Genomic DNA, 19,579 nt, shown 5'->3' with positions numbered 1-19,579 from the left:
TTGACCATAGGTTGAAAATAGAAAACGACATATAGGGAATCTGCAAGGTTAGTGGTGAAGATATTGGTTTCTGTTATCATAACTCATCGACGAACATAGGATTTGCTCCGATCCTGGTATTTCTGTTCTGTAGCACTGAGATAATGTGCATGGCGTTTATCACACTGCTCTATACATCACATGTATTATCCCTCTCCTTCTCAAACTGCACGCAGAGCATGGGAAAAGGCCCCGGGTCGCACATATCAAACTCTGAATAATGTGGTCTACTTCAACCCCACATCCTCAGCATACAACATCCGGCCCCATCACCTCCCTCCCCCAGCGTATAACATCCGGCCCCATCACCTCCCTCCCCCAGCGTATAACATCCGGCCCCATCACCTCCCTCCCCCAGCGTATCACATTCGGCCCCATCACCTCCCTCCCCCAGCGTATCACATCCGGCCCCATCACCTCCCCCAGTGTATAAAATCCGGCCCCATCACCTCCTCCCCCCAGCATATCACATTCAGCCCCATCACCTTCCTCCCCCAGTGTATAACATCCGGCCCCATCACCTCCCTCCCCCAGCGTATAACATCCGGCCCCATCTCCTCCCTCCCCCAGCGTATCACATTCAGCCCCATCACCTCCCTCCCCCAGCGTATAACACCTGGCCCCATCTCCTCCCTCCCCCAGCATATAACCTCCCTCCCCCAGCGTATCACCTCCCTCCCCCAGCGTATCACATCCGGCCCCATCACCTCCCTCCCCAGCGTATAACATCCGGCCCCATCACCTCCCTCCCCCAGTGTATCACATCCGGCCCCATCACCTCCCTCCCCCAGCGTATCACATCCAGCCCCATCACCTCCCTCCCCCAGCGTATCACATCCGGCCCCATCACCTCCCCCAGTGTATAACAATCGGCCCCATCACCTCCTCCCCCCAGCATATCACATTCAGCCCCATCACCTCCCTCCCCCAGTGTATAACATCCGGCCCCATCACCTCCCTCCCCCAGTGTATAACATCCGGCCCCATCACCTCCCTCCCCCAGCGTATAACATCCGGCCCCATCTCCTCCCTCCCCCAGTGTATCACATCCGGCCCCATCACCTCCCTCCCCCAGCGTATATTATCCGGCCCCATCACCCATCCTTCTAAAGAACCTAATAACTGAAAGATACAATATTGTTACGCTCCAGGAAGACATCCAGGCTTCTCTTGAACCCCTCAACTGAGTTCGCCATCACCTCCTTCTCAGGCAAGGAATTCCATATTCTCACTGCCCAAACAGTAAAGAATCCTCATCTATGTTGATGGAAAAACTTTCTCTTCTTCAGACGCAGAGAATGCCCCCTTATGACTGTCCATTACATCCAGACTAGAGATGAGCGAGTATGCTCGTTACTCGAGTTTCTCTGAGCATGCTCGTGTGGTCTCCGAGTATTTCGGTGTTCTCAGAGATTTCGTTTATTTCCAAGCAGCTGCATGATTTGCGGCTGCTAGAGAGCTTGAATACATGTGGGGGGTTGCTTAACAAACAGGCAATCCCCACATATATTCAAGCTGTCTAGCAGTTGCAAATCATGCAGCTGCGTCGACAAAAACGAAATCTCCGATCACGGCAAAATACTCGAAGACCACCTAATTATGCTCGGTAAATCTCGAGTAACGAGTATACTCGCTCATCACTAATCCAGACCCATCGCCCCCTAGCGTATAACATCTGGCCCCATCACCTCCTCCAGCGTATAACATCCAGCCCCATCAGCTTATTCCCCTAGTGTATAAGATCAGGCCCCATCACCTCCCTCCCCCAGCATATAGCATCCAGGCCAATCACCTCCCTCCCCCAGTGTATAACATCTGGCCCCATCACCTCCCTCCCCCAGCGTATCACATCCAGCCCCTTCACTTCTCTCCCCCAGTGTATAAGATCAGGCCCCATCACCTCCCTACCCCAGCGCATAACATCCGTCCCACTCCCAATCACCTCCCTCAGGGTATAAGATCAGGCCCCATCACCTCCCTCCCCTAGTGTATAATATCCAGCCAAATCACCTCCCTCCCCCAGTGTATAACATCCGGCCCCATCACTTCCTTCCCCAGCGCATAACATCCGGCCCTACTGCCCCCCAGTGTATAACATCCGGCTCCATAGCCTTCTACAGTATAACATCCGACCTGGTTACACTATCCGGTTCCTGGCCCCCCTCCGTGTATATCCTTTGGCCTCTGTCCCCCCTAGTGTATAACATGTGGTCCCCTCAGCCCCCAGTGTATAACGTATAACATCCGGCCTCACTGTCCCCCGGTGTATAATATCCGACCTCACTGTTCCCCCGGTGTATAATATCCGACCTCACTGTTCCCCCGGTGTTAAACATCTGGCAACTCCCCCCCATGTATAACATCTGTCCAGTCCCCCTGGTGTATACATTATGCTCCTCATCCCTTATTAACATTCAGCCCCTTCCTCTCCGGTGTATAACATCTGGCTCCATGTGATGTTTCGGTCACAACACTGGACCTTCATCGGACAAAGCTGTATCAGAATGAAAGTATTGTGCATCAGGTGACATGACAAGGAGGAGTGAGCACGAGGCAGAAAATGTACAGTGCGTCCACGGGAGTCACAACCAGCCGGAGTCAGTGCACTGCAGGTCCAGATAATAAAGTCCCATAAATTCAAGGAAGGACCCAATAATGAGAAGGTGAATGGCATCTGATGCGGCACTGGAATATATGATGGAGGAAATGGGGAGAAATCTAATCACCTCACAGATAAAGAGACAAGGGGGAGGGACTAAGATGTATGGAGAATTCTGCAAGCATGGGGAGGAGCCATCGGCAGCTGTGTACACAGTCTACGGTAAAGAAAGACGAGACCATTGACGTGATATCAGGGAACGAATCCTCAAATTCTCCACTCAGACCCTTCATCCAGAGTCCACAGAGCTTCTCTCCAGTCTCGTCGCTTGTCACCTCCTCATCTGAGGATAGGAACTTGTTCCACAAAGTGGGGTCTCCAAAGTGGATTGGTCCATAGTCACAAAGCTGTAGGAGAGATCAGCGCAGCATAGGGTCTTATCTGAGGAGTATGGCAGGCGATAAAATAAAAATTACACTTCTGAAATAAAGCACATGAGCTGCAGCAGATCCACGGGTCAGCAAATGACCAAACGATATCCAGGAAAGAATGGAGAGGTTGGCGGATGATTTCTGCACTTGCTGATCAATGATATGTATATCCCAGATTGTCAAATGGAGGGTGATTTGTACTTTGAAACACTTGGAATAAAAGACTTCATCAGGAAAGACCCCAAGTATAACGAAGGCAGCAAAAGTACCGATTAAATAGTGTACAGATTTCAAATGTGAGCTCCAAAAGAACCATGTGATAGATGTGAAAAAAGGAACGTGATGTCAAAAAAGGAACATGCGATAGATGTGGAAAAAAGGAACATGCGATAGATGTTTAAAAAAAGGAACATGCGATAGATGTGAGAAACAAGGAACAAGCGATAGATGTGGAAAAAAGGAACAAGCGATAGATGTGAAAAAAGGAACATGCGATAGATGTGGAAAAAAGGAACATGTGATAGATGTTTAAAAAAAGGAACATGCGATAGATGTGGAAAAAAGGAACATGTGATAGATGTTTAAAAAAAGGAACGTGATGTCAAAAAAGGAACATGCTTAGATGTGAAAAAAGGAACATGCGATAGATGTGGAAAAAAGGAACAAGCGATAGATGTGAGAAACAAGAACATGCAATTTAAAAAAAAACAAAAAAAAGTGATAGATGTGAAAAAAGGAACATGTGATAGATGTTTAAAAAAAGGAACGTGATGTCAAAAAAGGAACATGCTTAGATGTGAAAAAAGGAACATGCGATAGATGTGGAAAAAAGGAACAAGCGATAGATGTGAGAAACAAGAACATGCAATTTTAAAAAAAACAAAAAAAAGTGATAGATGTGAAAAAAGGAACATGTGATAGATGTTTAAAAAAAGGAACGTGATGTCAAAAAAGGAACATGCTTAGATGTGAAAAAAGGAACATGCGATAGATGTGGAAAAAAGGAACAAGCGATAGATGTGGAAAAAAGGAACAAGCGATAGATGTGGAAAAAAGGAACATGTGATAGATGTTTAAAAAAAGGAACGTGATGTCAAAAAAGGAACATGCTTAGATGTGAAAAAAGGAACATGCGATAGATGTGGAAAAAAGGAACAAGCGATAGATGTGAGAAACAAGAACATGCAATTTAAAAAAAAACAAAAAAAAGTGATAGATGTGAAAAAAGGAACATGTGATAGATGTTTAAAAAAAGGAACGTGATGTCAAAAAAGGAACATGCTTAGATGTGAAAAAAGGAACATGCGATAGATGTGGAAAAAAGGAACAAGCGATAGATGTGGAAAAAAGGAACAAGCGATAGATGTGGAAAAAAGGAACATGCGATAGATGTGAAAAAAAGGAACATGCGATAGATGTGGAAAAAAGGAACATGCGATAGATGTGAAAAAAAGGAACAAGCGATAGATGTGGAAAAAAGGAACATGCGATAGATGTGGAAAAAAGGAACATGCGATAGATGTGGAAAAAAGGAACGTGCGATAGATGTGGAAAAAAGGAACAAGCGATAGATGTGAGAAACAAGAACATGCGATTTAAAAAAAAAACAACAACATGCGATAGATGTGGAAAAGGGACATGCGATAGATATGAAAAAGGGACATGTTCCTTTTTTTACATCTATCACATGTTCCTTTTTAACATCACCACATGTTCCCTTTTTTACATCTAGCACATGTTCCTTTACTTTAGATCTATAACATTTTTTTTGGCGCTCATATTTGAAATCTGTACACTGTTTAATCGGTACTTTTGCTGCCTTCGTTATACTTGCGATCTTTCCTGATGAAGTCTTTTGTACTTTCAAAGGCGTAGAATAAACCACTCTCCATTTGACAATCTGTCTCATTATTGATCAGCAAGCGTGAAAATCATCCACCAACCTCTTCCTTCTTTCCTGGACACCGTGGATTGGCGGAATTCATTTTATGGGAATGACAAACTCCATATCCTCTGTTGTCATCCGGTCACTAATTGGCTCTTGCATATCCCGAATGGACTTTGCCACGCACTTCAAAAATAAGATGGACCAAACAAGGCAAGTCTTTAACAAACCACCACAACCCCTTTGTATACCAGACCAATTCCCTAACCCCATAACTTCCCTCTCCAAAATCAATGAAGGGGAGCTTGCTCATCTTCTCTCCATTTGACCCCATCCCACCTCCTCCCCAACCTCACCACCACACTAATCCCATCCCTAACCCATCTCTTCAACCTATCACTAACTTCTGGTACCTTCCCCTCTGCTTTCAAACATGCCACAATCACATCGATCCTCAAAAATCCATCCCTTGACCCGAACGCTATGTCCAGCTATCGCTCCATATCTTTGCTCCCATTTGCTTCCAAACTCCTTGAGCAACACGTCCACGCTGAACTTTACTCATTTTGCATCTAACTCTCTCTTCGGCAACCTACAATCTGGCTTCTGTCCCCACTATTCCACTGAGACTGCCCTGAACAAAATCACTAATGACCTACTTACAGCCAAAGCTAACAGACAATTCTCTATTCTCCTCCTTCTAGACCTGTCCTCTGCCTTTGATACAGTTGACCACTGCCTCCTACTACAGATCCTCTCTTCCTTTGGTGTCAAAGACCTTGCCCTATCTTGGATCTCCTCATACCTTACCAACTGCACATTTAGCGTTCCCTACTCCCATACTACCTCTTCATCTCGCCCTCTATTAATGTCCCTCAAGGCTCTGTCCTAGGACCCTTACTCTTCTCAATCTACACACTTGGCCTGGGACAACTCATAAAGTCCTATGGCTTCCAGTACCATCTATATGCCGATGACACTCAGATCTACCTCTCTGGCCCAGATGTCACCTCTCTGCACTCCAGAATCCCAGAGTGTCTATCAGCCATATCCTCCTTCTCCTCTCGCTTCCTCAAACTCAACAAATCTGAACTAATTATCTTTTCTCCATCTCGCACACCTTCTCCACCTGACCTATATCACAATAAATGAATTCACACTTTCCCCTGTACCGGTAATCTGCTTGACTCTGCCCTGTCCTTCAAACCGCACATCCAAGCTCTCGCCACCTCCTGTCACCTCCAGCTCAAAAATATTTCCAGAATCTGTCCTTTCCTCAACTCTCACACTACCAAAATGCTTGTGCATGCCCTAATTATCTCCCGCCTTGACTACTGCAACATACTCCTCTGTGGCCTACCTTCTAACACTCTCGCACCCCTCCAGTCTGTCCTTAAATCTGCTGCCTGACTAATTAATCTCGCTACACTCCTGCTTCCCCTCTTTGCAAATCCCTTCACTGGCTCCCAATTTCTCAGCGTATCCAGTTTTAAATTACTAATACTGACCTACAAGGCCATCCATAATCTTTCTCCTCAGTATATTTCCAAACTAATCTCTCAATATCTTCCCTCACGTAATCTCCGGTCCTCCCAAGACCTCCTTCTCTCCTCCACGCTTATTTGCTCCTCACCCAATCGCCTCCAAGACTTCTCCCGAATATCCCCCATCCTCTGGAATTCTGTGCCCCAACACATCCGGTTATCCACCACCTTTGGATCCTTCAAAAGAAACCTGAAAGCCCACCTCTTCAAAGAAGCTTACAACCTGTAATGACCACACGGCCACCTCAACACCATCGGAGCTACTGCAACCCCCGACCTACTGTCTCCTTCCCCATTATCCTGTAGAATGTAAGCCAGCAAGGGCAGGGTCCTCTCCCCTCTGTATCAGTCTGTCATTGTTAGTTTACTGTAAGTGATATTTGTATTTTGATGTAACCCCTTCTCATGTACAGCACCATGGAATTAATGGTGCTATATCAATAAATAATAATGAACGTACAGGAGGAAGGAGGGGGACCTGGCCTTGAATAAGGGTCCCATTCCTGTGTGAGGCTGACAAGCCTCGTGAGATACTATTATACTGATGGCAGAGGAGGCCAGTAATGTCCCTGTGTTTCTAGGAATGTTTGTATGAGGATTGATTGTGAACGTCCTGCATATGGACGGTTTACTCTCCAGATTGAGGGCTCAACTAGCGGATGTGGAATGTGCGTGGGGAGGGTACATAGTATTTTGCATGTATTGTGTGTAATCATAGGAGGTCACTTCTGTTATATGATTGTCATAGAAAATATTAAAAACTTTGAAGCCGCCAGTGAGGAGGGCATTCACCCCCCCTCCCCCTTCCTTCTCTCACACAGTTTGCCAGTGAAGAGGGAAACAGCTGAAGTCTGAGCCTCTTGAATAAATTGTACAATGAACATAAGGAAGTAGGGAATTGCATATAGTTGTTAAGCGAAACATCCTAATTAACATTCAGACAATCCCTTTTAGAATTAAAGGACTGCTGCAGTGGGAAGGAGGATGTATTTTGTTTGAGAGACAGAGTGATATAGCTTGGACAAATAACTAAAACAGAATAAGTTCTTGTCAGAGAGTTGGAACAAAGGTACCTGTGTTTACACATAGATAGAGCCGTGGAAGAGCCTCTTTTTACATCCTGAATTTAAATGACACCTGGGTTTCCATTAGAGGAAATCTTATACATTTACAGTATACGTCTGTATGAATATTGTAGTTCGTTTAGATCTGATAGTAGTGGGGCATACATTTTCAGCTTTAGGGCTAATCAGGGAAAAAGATGCATGTTTGTCATAATTGTAGCACCTGCCTATAAGTCCCAAATCCATAGTTGCCAGATAACTGAAAACAGCCATGTCCTGTTTGGTTAGTGGGGAATAATAAAATCCCGATAAAAAATAAGACAGTGATCTCGAACTTCTGCAATCATCAGAAGTGAAGTTATCACATAAGTTGGGAATTTAATAAAATCCTGAAGGGATAAGGATATCCCTCAACCCGGTCGACCTGAAGGGGGCGGGGGACTCAGGTACTGCTAAAAGGTCAAGGCACATTATGATATGGGTTCAAGCCTGAGGAAGATGCATACGAGTGTAGGCTTGATCCCGTAACCAGACATTTCAATCCAATTGCTTCCATCCACTAAGCTGAATCATCTCTTTGAGCGGCGTAGGGAGATCTTTTGTTAGTCCCTTTTTACTTTCTTTGTAACTGTAGATGCTGTATTGTTTTGTCCCCTTTGTAAAATAGTTTGTACATTTTTTATAAACTGCCTATATAAAATTTAATAGTTCTGCTCCTTTTGTTTTTTAATTTGCACCCCTAAGCCATAAGCTACCAGAACCATGCCTGCATTCAGCTTGTATTAAATACGACTCGCGGTGGCAGCGCATAGTCTGGGGTTATCGTGGAGATGGCAGTGACTGTTTCGGGGGTATATACATACAGTTAGGTATTTGGACAGAGACAACATTTTTCTAATTTTGGTTATAGACATTACCACAATGAATTTTAAGCAAAACAATTCAGATGCAGTTGAAGTTCAGACTTTCAACTTTCATTTGAGGGTATCCACATTAAAATTGGATGAAGGGTTTAGGAGTTTCAGCTCCTTAACATGTGCCACCCTGTTTTTAAAGGGACCAAAAGTAATTGGACAGATTCAATAATTGTAAATAAAATGTTCATTTTTAGTACTTGGTTGAAAACCCTTTGTTGGCAATGACTGCCTGAAGTCTTGAACTCATGGACATCACCAGTCGCTGTGTTTCCTCCTTTTTGATGCTCTGCCAGGCCTTCACTGCGGTGGTTTTCAGTTGCTGTTTGTTTGTGGCCTTTCTGTCTGAAGTTTAGTCTTTAACAAGTGAAATGCTGCTCAATTGGGTTGAGATCAGGTGACTTACTTGGCCATTCCGGAATATTCCACTTCTTTGCTTTAATAAACTCCTGGGTTGCTTTAGCTTTATGTTTTGGGTCATTGTCCATCTGTAGTATGAAACGACGACCGATCAGTTTGGCTGCATTTGGCTGGATCTGAGCACACAGTATGGTGGCTCTGAAGACCTCAGAATTCATTCCTGTGTCACATCATCAATAATCACTAGTGACCCAGTGCCACTGGCAGCCATGCATGCCCAAGCCATCACACTGCCTCCGCCGTGTTTTACAGATGATGTGGTATGCTTTGGATCATGAGCTGGACCGCGCCTTCGCCATACTTTTCTCTTTCCATCGTTCTGGTAGAGGTTGATCTTGGTATCATCTGTCCACAGAATGTTCTTCCAGAACTGTGCCGGCTTTTTTAGATGTTTTTAGCCTTTTTCTTCTTGACACTTATGAGTGGCTGCACCGTGCAGTGAACCCTCTGTAGTTACTTTCATGCAGTTTTCTCTTTATGGTAGATTTGGATATTGATACGCCGACCTCCTGGAGAGTGTTGGTCACTTGGTTGGCTGTTGTTAAGAGGTTTCTCTTCACCATGGAGATTATTCTGCGATCATCCACCACTGTTGTCTTCCGTGGGCGCCCAGATCTTTTTGCATTGATGAGTTCACCAGTGCTTTCTTTCCTTCTCAGGATGTACCAAACTGTAGATTTTGCCACTCCTAATATTGTAGCAATTTCTCGGATGGGTTTTTTCTGTTTTCGCAGCTTAAGGATGGCTTGTTTCACCTGCATGGAGAGCGCTTTTGACCGCATGTTTACTTCATAGGAAAACCTTCCAAATGCAGCACCACACCTCAAATCACCTCCAGGCCTTTTATCTGCTTAATTGGGAATTACATAACGAAGGGATTACCCACACCTGTCCATGAAATAGCCTTCGAGTCAATTGTCCAATTACTTTTGGTCCCTTTAAAAACAGGGTGGCACATGTTAAGGAGCTGAAACTCCTAAACCCTTCATCCAATTTTAATGTGGATACCCTCAAATGAAAGCTGAAAGTCTGAACTTCAACTGCATCTGAATTGTTTTGTTTAAAATTCATTGTGGTAATGTCCATAACCAAAATTAGAAAAATGTTGTCTCTGTCCAAATATATATGGACCTAACTGTATATTCCATGCATCGGAATTGGAGGTGTATATACTATATGCTCACTGTTAGTGATGTGAGACATGGTGTTATTGAGAATGATGACTCCCTCCAGGTACTACTCATCCCATCATGGACTGCATCATTCGGCCGGCAGAAGCTGCGGACTCCCCACAGATCATGAGAATGATCAGGGTAAGAACGTAATAACAATATAATGATTCAACCCTGATGTCACATTATATTATATCACACGTCTCCGTCTCCAGGAACTGGCGGAATACGAGAAGATCACACACCTCATCAAATTGACAGAGGAAGGTAAGCGGGACACTGGCGCTAGATGTGGGGGATGTAGGCTCTAGATATGAGGGGACATAGGGGACGTGGGCGCTAGACATGGGGTGGTGTGGGCAGTAGATGTGGGGGATGTTGGCATTAGATATTGGGGAATGTAGTGGGATATTGGAGCTAGATATGGGGGATGTTGGCACTAGATATTAGTGGATGTAAGGGGACATGGGCACTAGATATGGGGATGTTGGCACTAGATATTAGTGGATGTAAGGGGACATGGGCACTAGATGTGGGTGATGTTGGCACTAGATATTGGTGGATGTAAGGGGACATGGGCGCTAGATATGGGGGATGTCACTAGATATTGGGGATGGAGGGGGACATGGGCGCTAGATATGGGGATGTTGGCACTAGATATTGGTGGATGTAAGGGGACACGGGCGCTAGATGTGGGGGATGTAGGCTCTAGATATGAGGGGACATAGGGGACGTGGGCGCTAGACATGGGGTGGTGTGGGCAGTAGATATGGGGGATGTTGGCATTAGATATTGGGGAATGTAGTGGGATATTGGAGCTAGATATGAGGGATGTTGGCACTAGATATTAGTGGATGTAAGGGGACATGGGCACTAGATGTGGGGGATGTTGGCACTAGATATTGGTGGATGTAAGGGGACATGGGCACTAGATATGGGGGATGTTGGCACTAGATATTGGTGGATGTAAGGGGACATGGGCACTAGATATGGGGGATGTTGGCACTAGATATTGTTGGATGTAAGGGGACATGGGCACTAGATATGGGGGATGTTGGCACTAGATATTAGTGGATGTAAGGGGACATGGGCACTAGATATGGGGGATGTTGGCACTAGATATTAGTGGATGTAAGGGGACATGGGCACTAGATATGGGGGATGTTGGCACTAGATATTGGTGGATGTAAGGGGACATGGGCGCTAGATATGGGGATGTTGGCACTAGATATTAGTGGATGCAAGGGGACATGGGCACTAGATATGGGGGGATGTCACTAGATATTGAGAATGGAGGGGGACATGGGGGCTAGATATGGGAGATGTAGGGTGACACGGGCGATATATATGGGGATGTCACTAGATATTGGAGATGTAGGGGGACGTGGGCGATAGATATGGGGGTTGTTGGCACTAGATATTAGGAGATGTCAGGAGATGTGGGCGCTAGATATGGGGGATGTTGGCACTAGATATTGGTGGTGGGGACATGGGCACTAGATATTGGGGGATGTAAGGGGACACTGGTGATAGATATGGGGGATGTTAGCACTAGATATTAGGAGACGTGGGCACTAGATATGGGGGATGTAGCAGAACACTTGGGGGGTGTATAGGGGCAGTATATTTGGGGGCAGTAGCGTTGGAGGTGGCACACTACCGTTGTTAATGTCGGGGAATATATATATTTTTTCTCCACCCTCGCAGCACTGCTCCAGGATGGATTCGGGACGACTCCGTGGTTTCATTGTTTGGTTGCTGAACTGCCAGAAAGGGAAAGAAGTGAAAGCGGTGAGTGACGGATGACCCCAGCACCGTGCGGTGCACACATACCGCGATAATGTCTCCACATCAGGAACCGCATGTATGTGTTATAATGAGGTTGGCATGTGACACTGCACCGAGACCGTAATAGCGTGCACGCTGGAACATACCGGAATAGCGTGCACGCCGGAACGTACCGTAATAGCGTGCACTCCGGAACGTACCGTAATAGCGTGCACTCCGGAACGTACCGTAATAGCGTGCACTCCGGAACGTACCGTAATAGCATGCACTCCGGAACGTACCGTAATAGCGTGCACGTCGGAACGTACCGTAATAGCGTGCACTCCGGAACGTACCGTAATAGCGTGCACTCCGGAACGTACCGTAATAGCGTGCACTCCGGAACGTACCGTAATAGCGTGCACTCCGGAACGTACCGTAATAGCGTGCACTCCGGAACGTACCGTAATAGCGTGCACGCCGGAACGTACCGTAATAGCGTGCACGCCGGAACGTACCGTAATAGCGTGCACGCCGGAACGTACCGGAATAGCGTGCACGCCGGAACGTACCGGAATAGCGTGCACGCCGGAACGTACCGGAATAGCGTGCACGCCGGAACGTACCGGAATAGCGTGCACGCCGGAACGTACCGTAATAGCGTGCACGCCGGAACGTACTGTTAATAATGTGCAGCTGTTGTCGATTATAATAATCTATGAATCCTGCGTATACAGTAATGGGGCTTAGGTGGGTGATATATGATGGCAGTAATAATACTCGGTGTTATCACAGGTCGCCCCTTCGCCGGTTACGCCCTATTTGCTCACAGTTACAGTAGTTGGACGGGCCGGACGCTTCATCTGGAGGATCTGTACGTCTGTCCGCAGTTCAGAGGTCAGTGACCAGGGATCCCCCTATAATGATATGTGCACAGCCCAAAACTCACAAGAAATAATGGCGACAGGACTGTACCACTGTATTATATGGGGGCAGTCAGTGGAGGGGCAGGACTCTACCACTGTATTATATGGGGGCAGTCAGTGGAGGGGCAGGACTCTACCACTGTATTATATGGGGGTAGTCAGTGGAGGGGCAGGACTCTACCACTGTATTATATGGGGGCAGTCAGTGGAGGGGCAGGACTCTACCACTGTATTATATGGGGGCAGTCAGTGGAGGGGCAGGACTCTACCACTGTATTATATGGGGGCAGTCAGTGGAGGGGCAGGACTCTACCACTGTATTATATGGGGGCAGTCAGTGGAGGGGGCAGGACTCTACCACTGTATTATATGGGGGCAGTCAGTGGAGGGGCAGGACTCTACCACTGTATTATATGGGGGCAGTCAGTGGAGGGGCAGGACTCTACCACTGTATTATATGGGGGCAGTCAGTGGAGGGGCAGGACTCTACCACTGTATTATATGGGGGCAGTCAGTGGAGGGGCAGGACTCTACCACTGTATTATATGGGGGCAGTCAGTGGAGGGGCAGGACTCTACCACTGTATTATATGGGGGCAGTCAGTGGAGGGGCAGGACTCTACCACTGTATTATATGGGGGCAGTCAGTGGAGGGGCAGGACTCTACCACTGTATTATATGGGGGCAGTCAGTGGAGGGGCAGGACTCTACCACTGTATTATATGGGGGCAGTCAGTGGAGGGGGCAGGACTCTACCACTGTATTATATGGGGGCAGTCAGTGGAGGGGCAGGACTCTACCACTGTATTATATGGGGGCAGTCAGTGGAGGGGGCAGGACTCTACCACTGTATTATATGGGGGCAGTCAGTGGAGGGGCAGGACTCTACCACTGTATTATATGGGGGCAGTCAGTGGAGGGGGCAGGACTCTACCACTGTATTATATGGGGGCAGTCAGTGGAGGGGCAGGACTCTACAACTGTATTATGTGGGGGGCAGTCAGTGGAGGGGCAGGACTCTACCACTGTATTATATGGGGGCAGTCAGTGGAGGGGGCAGGACTCTACCACTGTATTATATGGGGGCAGTCAGTGGAGGGGCAGGACTCTACCACTGTATTATATGGGGGCAGTCAGTGGAGGGGCAGGACTCTACCACTGTATTATATGGGGGCAGTCAGTGGAGGGGGCAGGACTCTACCACTGTATTATATGGGGGCAGTCAGTGGAGGGGCAGGACTCTACCACTGTATTATATGGGGGCAGTCAGTGGAGGGGCAGGACTCTACCACTGTATTATATGGGGGCAGTCAGTGGAGGGGGCAGGACTCTACCACTGTATTATATGGGGGCAGTCAGTGGAGGGGGCAGGACTCTACCACTGTATTATATGGGGGCAGCCAGTGGAGGGGCAGGACTCTACCACTGTATTATATGGGGGCAGTCAGTGGAGGGGCAGGACTCTACCACTGTATTATATGGGGGCAGTCAGTGGAGGGGCAGGACTCTACCACTGTATTATATGGGGGGCAGTCAGTGGAGGGGGCAGGACTCTACCACTGTATTATATGGGGGCAGTCAGTGGAGGGGCAGGACTCTACCACTGTATTATATGGGGGCAGTCAGTGGAGGGGGCAGGACTCTACCACTGTATTATATGGGGGCAGTCAGTGGAGGGGCAGGACTCTACCACTGTATTATATGGGGGCAGTCAGTGGAGGGGCAGGACTCTACCACTGTATTATATGGGGGCAGTCAGTGGAGGGGCAGGACTCTACCACTGTATTATATGGGGGCAGTCAGTGGAGGGGCAGGACTCTACCACTGTATTATATGGGGGGCAGTCAGTGGAGGGGGCAGGACTCTACCACTGTATTATATGGGGGCAGTCAGTGGAGGGGCAGGACTCTACCACTGTATTATATGGGGGCAGTCAGTGGAGGGGGCAGGACTCTACCACTGTATTATATGGGGGCAGTCAGTGGAGGGGCAGGACTCTACCACTGTATTATATGGGGGTAGTCAGTGGAGGGGCAGGACTCTACCACTGTATTATATGGGGGCAGTCAGTGGAGGGGCAGGACTCTACCACTGTATTATATGGGGGCAGTCAGTGGAGGGGCAGGACTCTACCACTGTATTATATGGGGGCAGTCAGTGGAGGGGCAGGACTCTACCACTGTATTATATGGGGGCAGTCAGTGGAGGGGCAGGACTCTACCACTGTATTATATGGGGGCAGTCAGTGGAGGGGGCAGGACTCTACCACTGTATTATATGGGGGCAGTCAGTGGAGGGGGCAGGACTCTACCACTGTATTATATGGGGGCAGCCAGTGGAGGGGCAGGACTCTACCACTGTATTATATGGGGGCAGTCAGTGGAGGGGCAGGACTCTACCACTGTATTATATGGGGGCAGTCAGTGGAGGGGCAGGACTCTACCACTGTTTTATATGGGGGCAGTCAGTGGAGGGGCAGGACTCTACCACTGTATTATATGGGGGCAGTCAGTGGAGGGGCAGGACTCTACCACTGTATTATATGGGGGCAGTCAGTGGAGGGGGCAGGACTCTACCACTGTATTATATGGGGGCAGTCAGTGGAGGGGCAGGACTCTACCACTGTATTATATGGGGGCAGTCAGTGGAGGGGCAGGACTCTACCACTGTATTATATGGGGGCAGTCAGTGGAGGGGCAGGACTCTACCACTGTATTATATGGGGGCAGTCAGTGGAGGGGCAGGACTCTACCACTGTATTATATGGGGGCAGTCAGTGGAGGGGCAGGACTCTACCACTGTATTATATGGGGGCAGTCAGTGGAGGGGCAGGACTCTACCACTGTATTATATGGGGGCAGTCAGTGGAGGGGGCAGGACTCTACCACTGTATTATATGGGGGCAGTCAGTGGAGGGGCAGGACTCTACCACTGTATTATATGGGGGCAGTCAGTGGAGGGGGCAGGACTCTACCACTGTATTATATGGGGGCAGTCAGTGGAGGGGCAGGACTCTACCACTGTATTATATGGGGGCAGTCAGTGGAGGGGGCAGGACTCTACCACTGTATTATATGGGGGCAGTCAGTGGAGGGGCAGGACTCTACAACTGTATTATGTGGGGGGCAGTCAGTGGAGGGGCAGGACTCTACCACTGTATTATATGGGGGCAGTCAGTGGAGGGGGCAGGACTCTACCACTGTATTATATGGGGGCAGTCAGTGGAGGGGCAGGACTCTACCACTGTATTATATGGGGGCAGTCAGTGGAGGGGCAGGACTCTACCACTGTATTATATGGGGGCAGTCAGTGGAGGGGCAGGACTCTACCACTGTATTATATGGGGGCAGTCAGTGGAGGGGGCAGGACTCTACCACTGTATTATATGGGGGGCAGGACTCTACCACTGTATTATATGGGGGGCAGTCAGTGGAGGGGGCAGGACTCTACCACTGTATTATATGGGGGCAGTCAGTGGAGGGGGCAGGACTCTACCACTGTATTATATGGGGCAGTCAGTGGAGGGGGCAGGACTCTACCACTGTATTATATGGGGGCAGTCAGTGGAGGGGCAGGACTCTACCACTGTATTATATGGGGGCAGTCAGTGGAGGGGGCAGGACTCTACCACTGTATTATATGGGGGCAGTCAGTGGAGGGGGCAGGACTCTACCACTGTATTATATGGGGGCAGTCAGTGGAGGGGCAGGACTCTACCACTGTATTATATGGGGGCAGTCAGTGGAGGGGCAGGACTCTACCACTGTATTATATGGGGGCAGTCAGTGGAGGGGGCAGGACTCTACCACTGTATTATATGGGGGCAGTCAGTGGAGGGGGCAGGACTCTACCACTGTATTATATGGGGGCAGTCAGTGGAGGGGGCAGGACTCTACCACTGTATTATATGGGGGCAGTCAGTGGAGGGGCAGGACTCTACCACTGTATTATATGGGGGCAGTCAGTGGAGGGGCAGGACTCTACCACTGTATTATATGGGGGCAGTCAGTGGAGGGGATGGACTCTACCACTGTATTATATGGGGGCAGTCAGTGGAGGGGATGGACTCTACCACTGTATTATATGGGGGCAGTCAGTGGAGGGGCAGGACTCTACCACTGTATTATATGGGGGGCAGTCAGTGGAGGGGCAGGACTCTACCACTGTATTATATGGGGGGCAATCAGTGGAGGGGCAGGACTCTACCACTGTATTATATGGGGGCAGTCAGTGGAGGGGCAGGACTCTACCACTGTATTATATGGGGGGCAATCAGTGGAGGGGCAGGACTCTACCACTGTATTATATGGGGGCAGTCAGTGGAGGGGCAGGACTCTACCACTGTATTATATGGGGGGCAGTCAGTGGAGGGGGCAGGACTCTACCACTGTATTATATGAGGGGCAGGACTCTACCACTGTATTATATGGGGGGCAGTCAGTGGAGGGGGCAGGACTCTACCACTGTATTATATGGGGGCAATCAGTGGAGGGGCAGGACTCTACCACTGTATTATATGGGGGCAGGACTCTACCACTGTATTATATGGGGGCAGGACTCTACCACTGTATTATATGGGGGGCAATCAGTGGAGGGGCAGGCTATAGGGTTAGTCGGTGACTAATGTTTCTTTCTGACAGGTCGCGGTCTGGGGAGGCTGCTGATGATACGAGTGGCGCAGGTGAGTGTCGGTGTCTCGGGGGAGTTATCTTGTGCTTATCAGTGGTCATGTGACGTCTCCATCGGTCTGCACCGTAATCTGTACTGCCAGTATATCGCTGCCAGTGGCCTATTTTCACCTTCGTCCGTGTCACTTTGCAGGAAGGAGTGAAGTCCGGCTGCTCTCAGATCCACCTTTCCGTGCTGAAGTGGAACAGTCCGGCCATCGGCCTCTATCGCTCCCTGGGGGCGGAGAATCTGACAGAAGAGCCCGGCTACCAAGTCATGAGCTTCCAGGAGGAGGCGCTGAGGAACTTGGCCAAGGAGGAGCCTCTATGATGGACATAAGGGGCTGACCCACACGAGATCTAACACCCAGTGTGGGGATTGCCACATCCATAGGAAGAAAGGCGCAAGAAGCGAAACCTTGGGGACCAGACATTAACTGAGCAGCAGCCATCAGACTCCAATCGCTTACATACTCTGTGCTGCTGTTAGTGAAGGGCCCATCATGATGTTAGTGGAAATAATATCCTGAGCTCTCAGAGCGTCTCGTCTGCAGTTCTTGGATCAGAAGATTAAAAACAGAACAAGTCCAGGAGAGCAGGCAGAGAGTAACAGGCCCCGCACTACACATGGAGAGCAGGGAGAGAGTAACAGGCCCCGCACTACACATGGAGAGCAGGGAGAGAGGAACAGGCCCCGCACTACACGTGGAGAGCAGGGAGAGAGTAACAGGCCCCGCACTACACATGGAGAGCAGGGAGAGAGGAACAGGGCCCGCACTTCACATGGAGAGCAGGGAGAGAGTAACAGGCCCCGCACTACACATGGAGAGCAGGCAGAGAGTAACAGGCCCCGCACTACACATGGAGAGCAGGGAGAGAGTAACAGGCCCCGCACTACACATGGAGAGCAGGGAGAGAGGAACAGGGCCCGCACTTCACATGGAGAGCAGGGAGAGAGTAACAGGCCCCGCACTACACATGGAGAGCAGGCAGAGAGTAACAGGCCCCGCACTACACGTGGAGAGCAGAGAGAGAGTAACAGGCCCCGCACTACACATGGAGAGCAGGGAGAGAGTAACAGGCCCCGCACTACACATGGAGAGAGTAACAGGCCCCGCACTACACATGGAGAGCAGGGAGAGAGGAACTGGCCCCGCACTACACATGGAGAGCAGGGAGAGAGTAACAGGCCCCGCACTACAAATGGAGAGCAGGGAGAGAGTAACAGGCCCCACACTACACATGGAGAGCAGGGAGAGAGTAACAGGCCCCACACTACACATGGAAAGCAGGGAGAGAGTAACAGGCCCCGCACTACACATGGAGAGCAGGGAGAGAGTAACAGGCCCCGCACTACACATGGAGAGCAGGGAGAGAGTAACAGGCCCCGCACTACACATGGAGAGCAGGGAAGGAATAACAGGCCCCGCACTACAAATGGAGAGCAGGGAGAGAGTAACAGGCCCCGCACTACACGTGAAGAGCAGGGAGAGAGTAACAGGCCCCGCACTACACGTGGAGAGCAGGCAGAGAGTAACAGGCCCCGCACTACACGTGGAGAGCAGGGAGAGAGTAACAGGCCCCGCACTACACATGGAGAGCAGGGAGAGAGTAACAGGCCCCGCACTACACATGGAGAACAGGGAGAGAGGAACAGGCCCCGCACTACACATGGAGAGCAGGGAGAGAGTAACAGGCCCCGCACTACACATGGAGAGCAGGGAGAGAGTAACAGGCCCCGCACTACACATGGAGAGCAGGGAAGGAATAACAGGCCCCGCACTACAAATGGAGAGCAGGGAGAGAGTAACAGGCCCCGCACTACACGTGAAGAGCAGGGAGAGAGTAACAGGCCCCGCACTACACGTGGAGAGCAGGCAGAGAGTAACAGGCCCCGCACTACACGTGGAGAGCAGGGAGAGAGTAACAGGCCCCGCACTACACATGGAGAGCAGGGAGAGAGTAACAGGCCCCGCACTACACATGGAGAACAGGGAGAGAGGAACAGGCCCCGCACTACACATGGAGAGCAGGGACAGAGTATCAGGCCCCGCACTACACATGGAGAGCAGGGAGAGAGTATCATGCCCTGCACTACACATGGAGAGCAGGGAGAGAACAACAGGCCCTGCACTACACAGTGAGAGAGGAA

At 49.3% G+C, this 19,579-nt stretch overlaps 1 protein-coding gene across 3 annotated transcripts in view; it reads left to right on the top strand.

Moving 5' to 3' along the window:
- The window catches only part of LOC143774151 (thialysine N-epsilon-acetyltransferase-like), a 41,546-nt gene extending 23,370 nt beyond the window's left edge, over window positions 1–18,176 (top strand). Inside the window, exons 2-7 of one of the 3 annotated variants that reach the window (XM_077261490.1) lie at window positions 10,130–10,209; window positions 10,284–10,335; window positions 11,776–11,859; window positions 12,631–12,732; window positions 17,401–17,441; window positions 17,582–18,054. In XM_077261490.1, the coding sequence (XP_077117605.1) occupies window positions 10,147–10,209; window positions 10,284–10,335; window positions 11,776–11,859; window positions 12,631–12,732; window positions 17,401–17,441; window positions 17,582–17,758 (519 nt within the window). In that variant the 5' untranslated portion in view covers window positions 10,130–10,146 and the 3' untranslated portion in view covers window positions 17,759–18,054. Of the gene's footprint in view, window positions 1–10,129; window positions 10,210–10,283; window positions 10,336–11,775; window positions 11,860–12,630; window positions 12,733–17,400; window positions 17,442–17,581 lie in introns of all 3 variants that reach the window. The other 2 variants (XM_077261489.1, XM_077261491.1) reach the window with 2 other exon arrangements.
- The last annotated feature ends 1,403 nt before the right edge of the window (window positions 18,177–19,579 follow it).

This window comes from Ranitomeya variabilis, chromosome 5 (assembly GCF_051348905.1).
Source record: "Ranitomeya variabilis isolate aRanVar5 chromosome 5, aRanVar5.hap1, whole genome shotgun sequence".
In the NCBI taxonomy this organism is placed as follows: Eukaryota; Metazoa; Chordata; class Amphibia; order Anura; family Dendrobatidae; genus Ranitomeya; species Ranitomeya variabilis.
The sequence above is the reverse complement of the archived record's forward strand: the minus strand, read 5'-3'. Positions and strand labels throughout refer to the sequence as shown.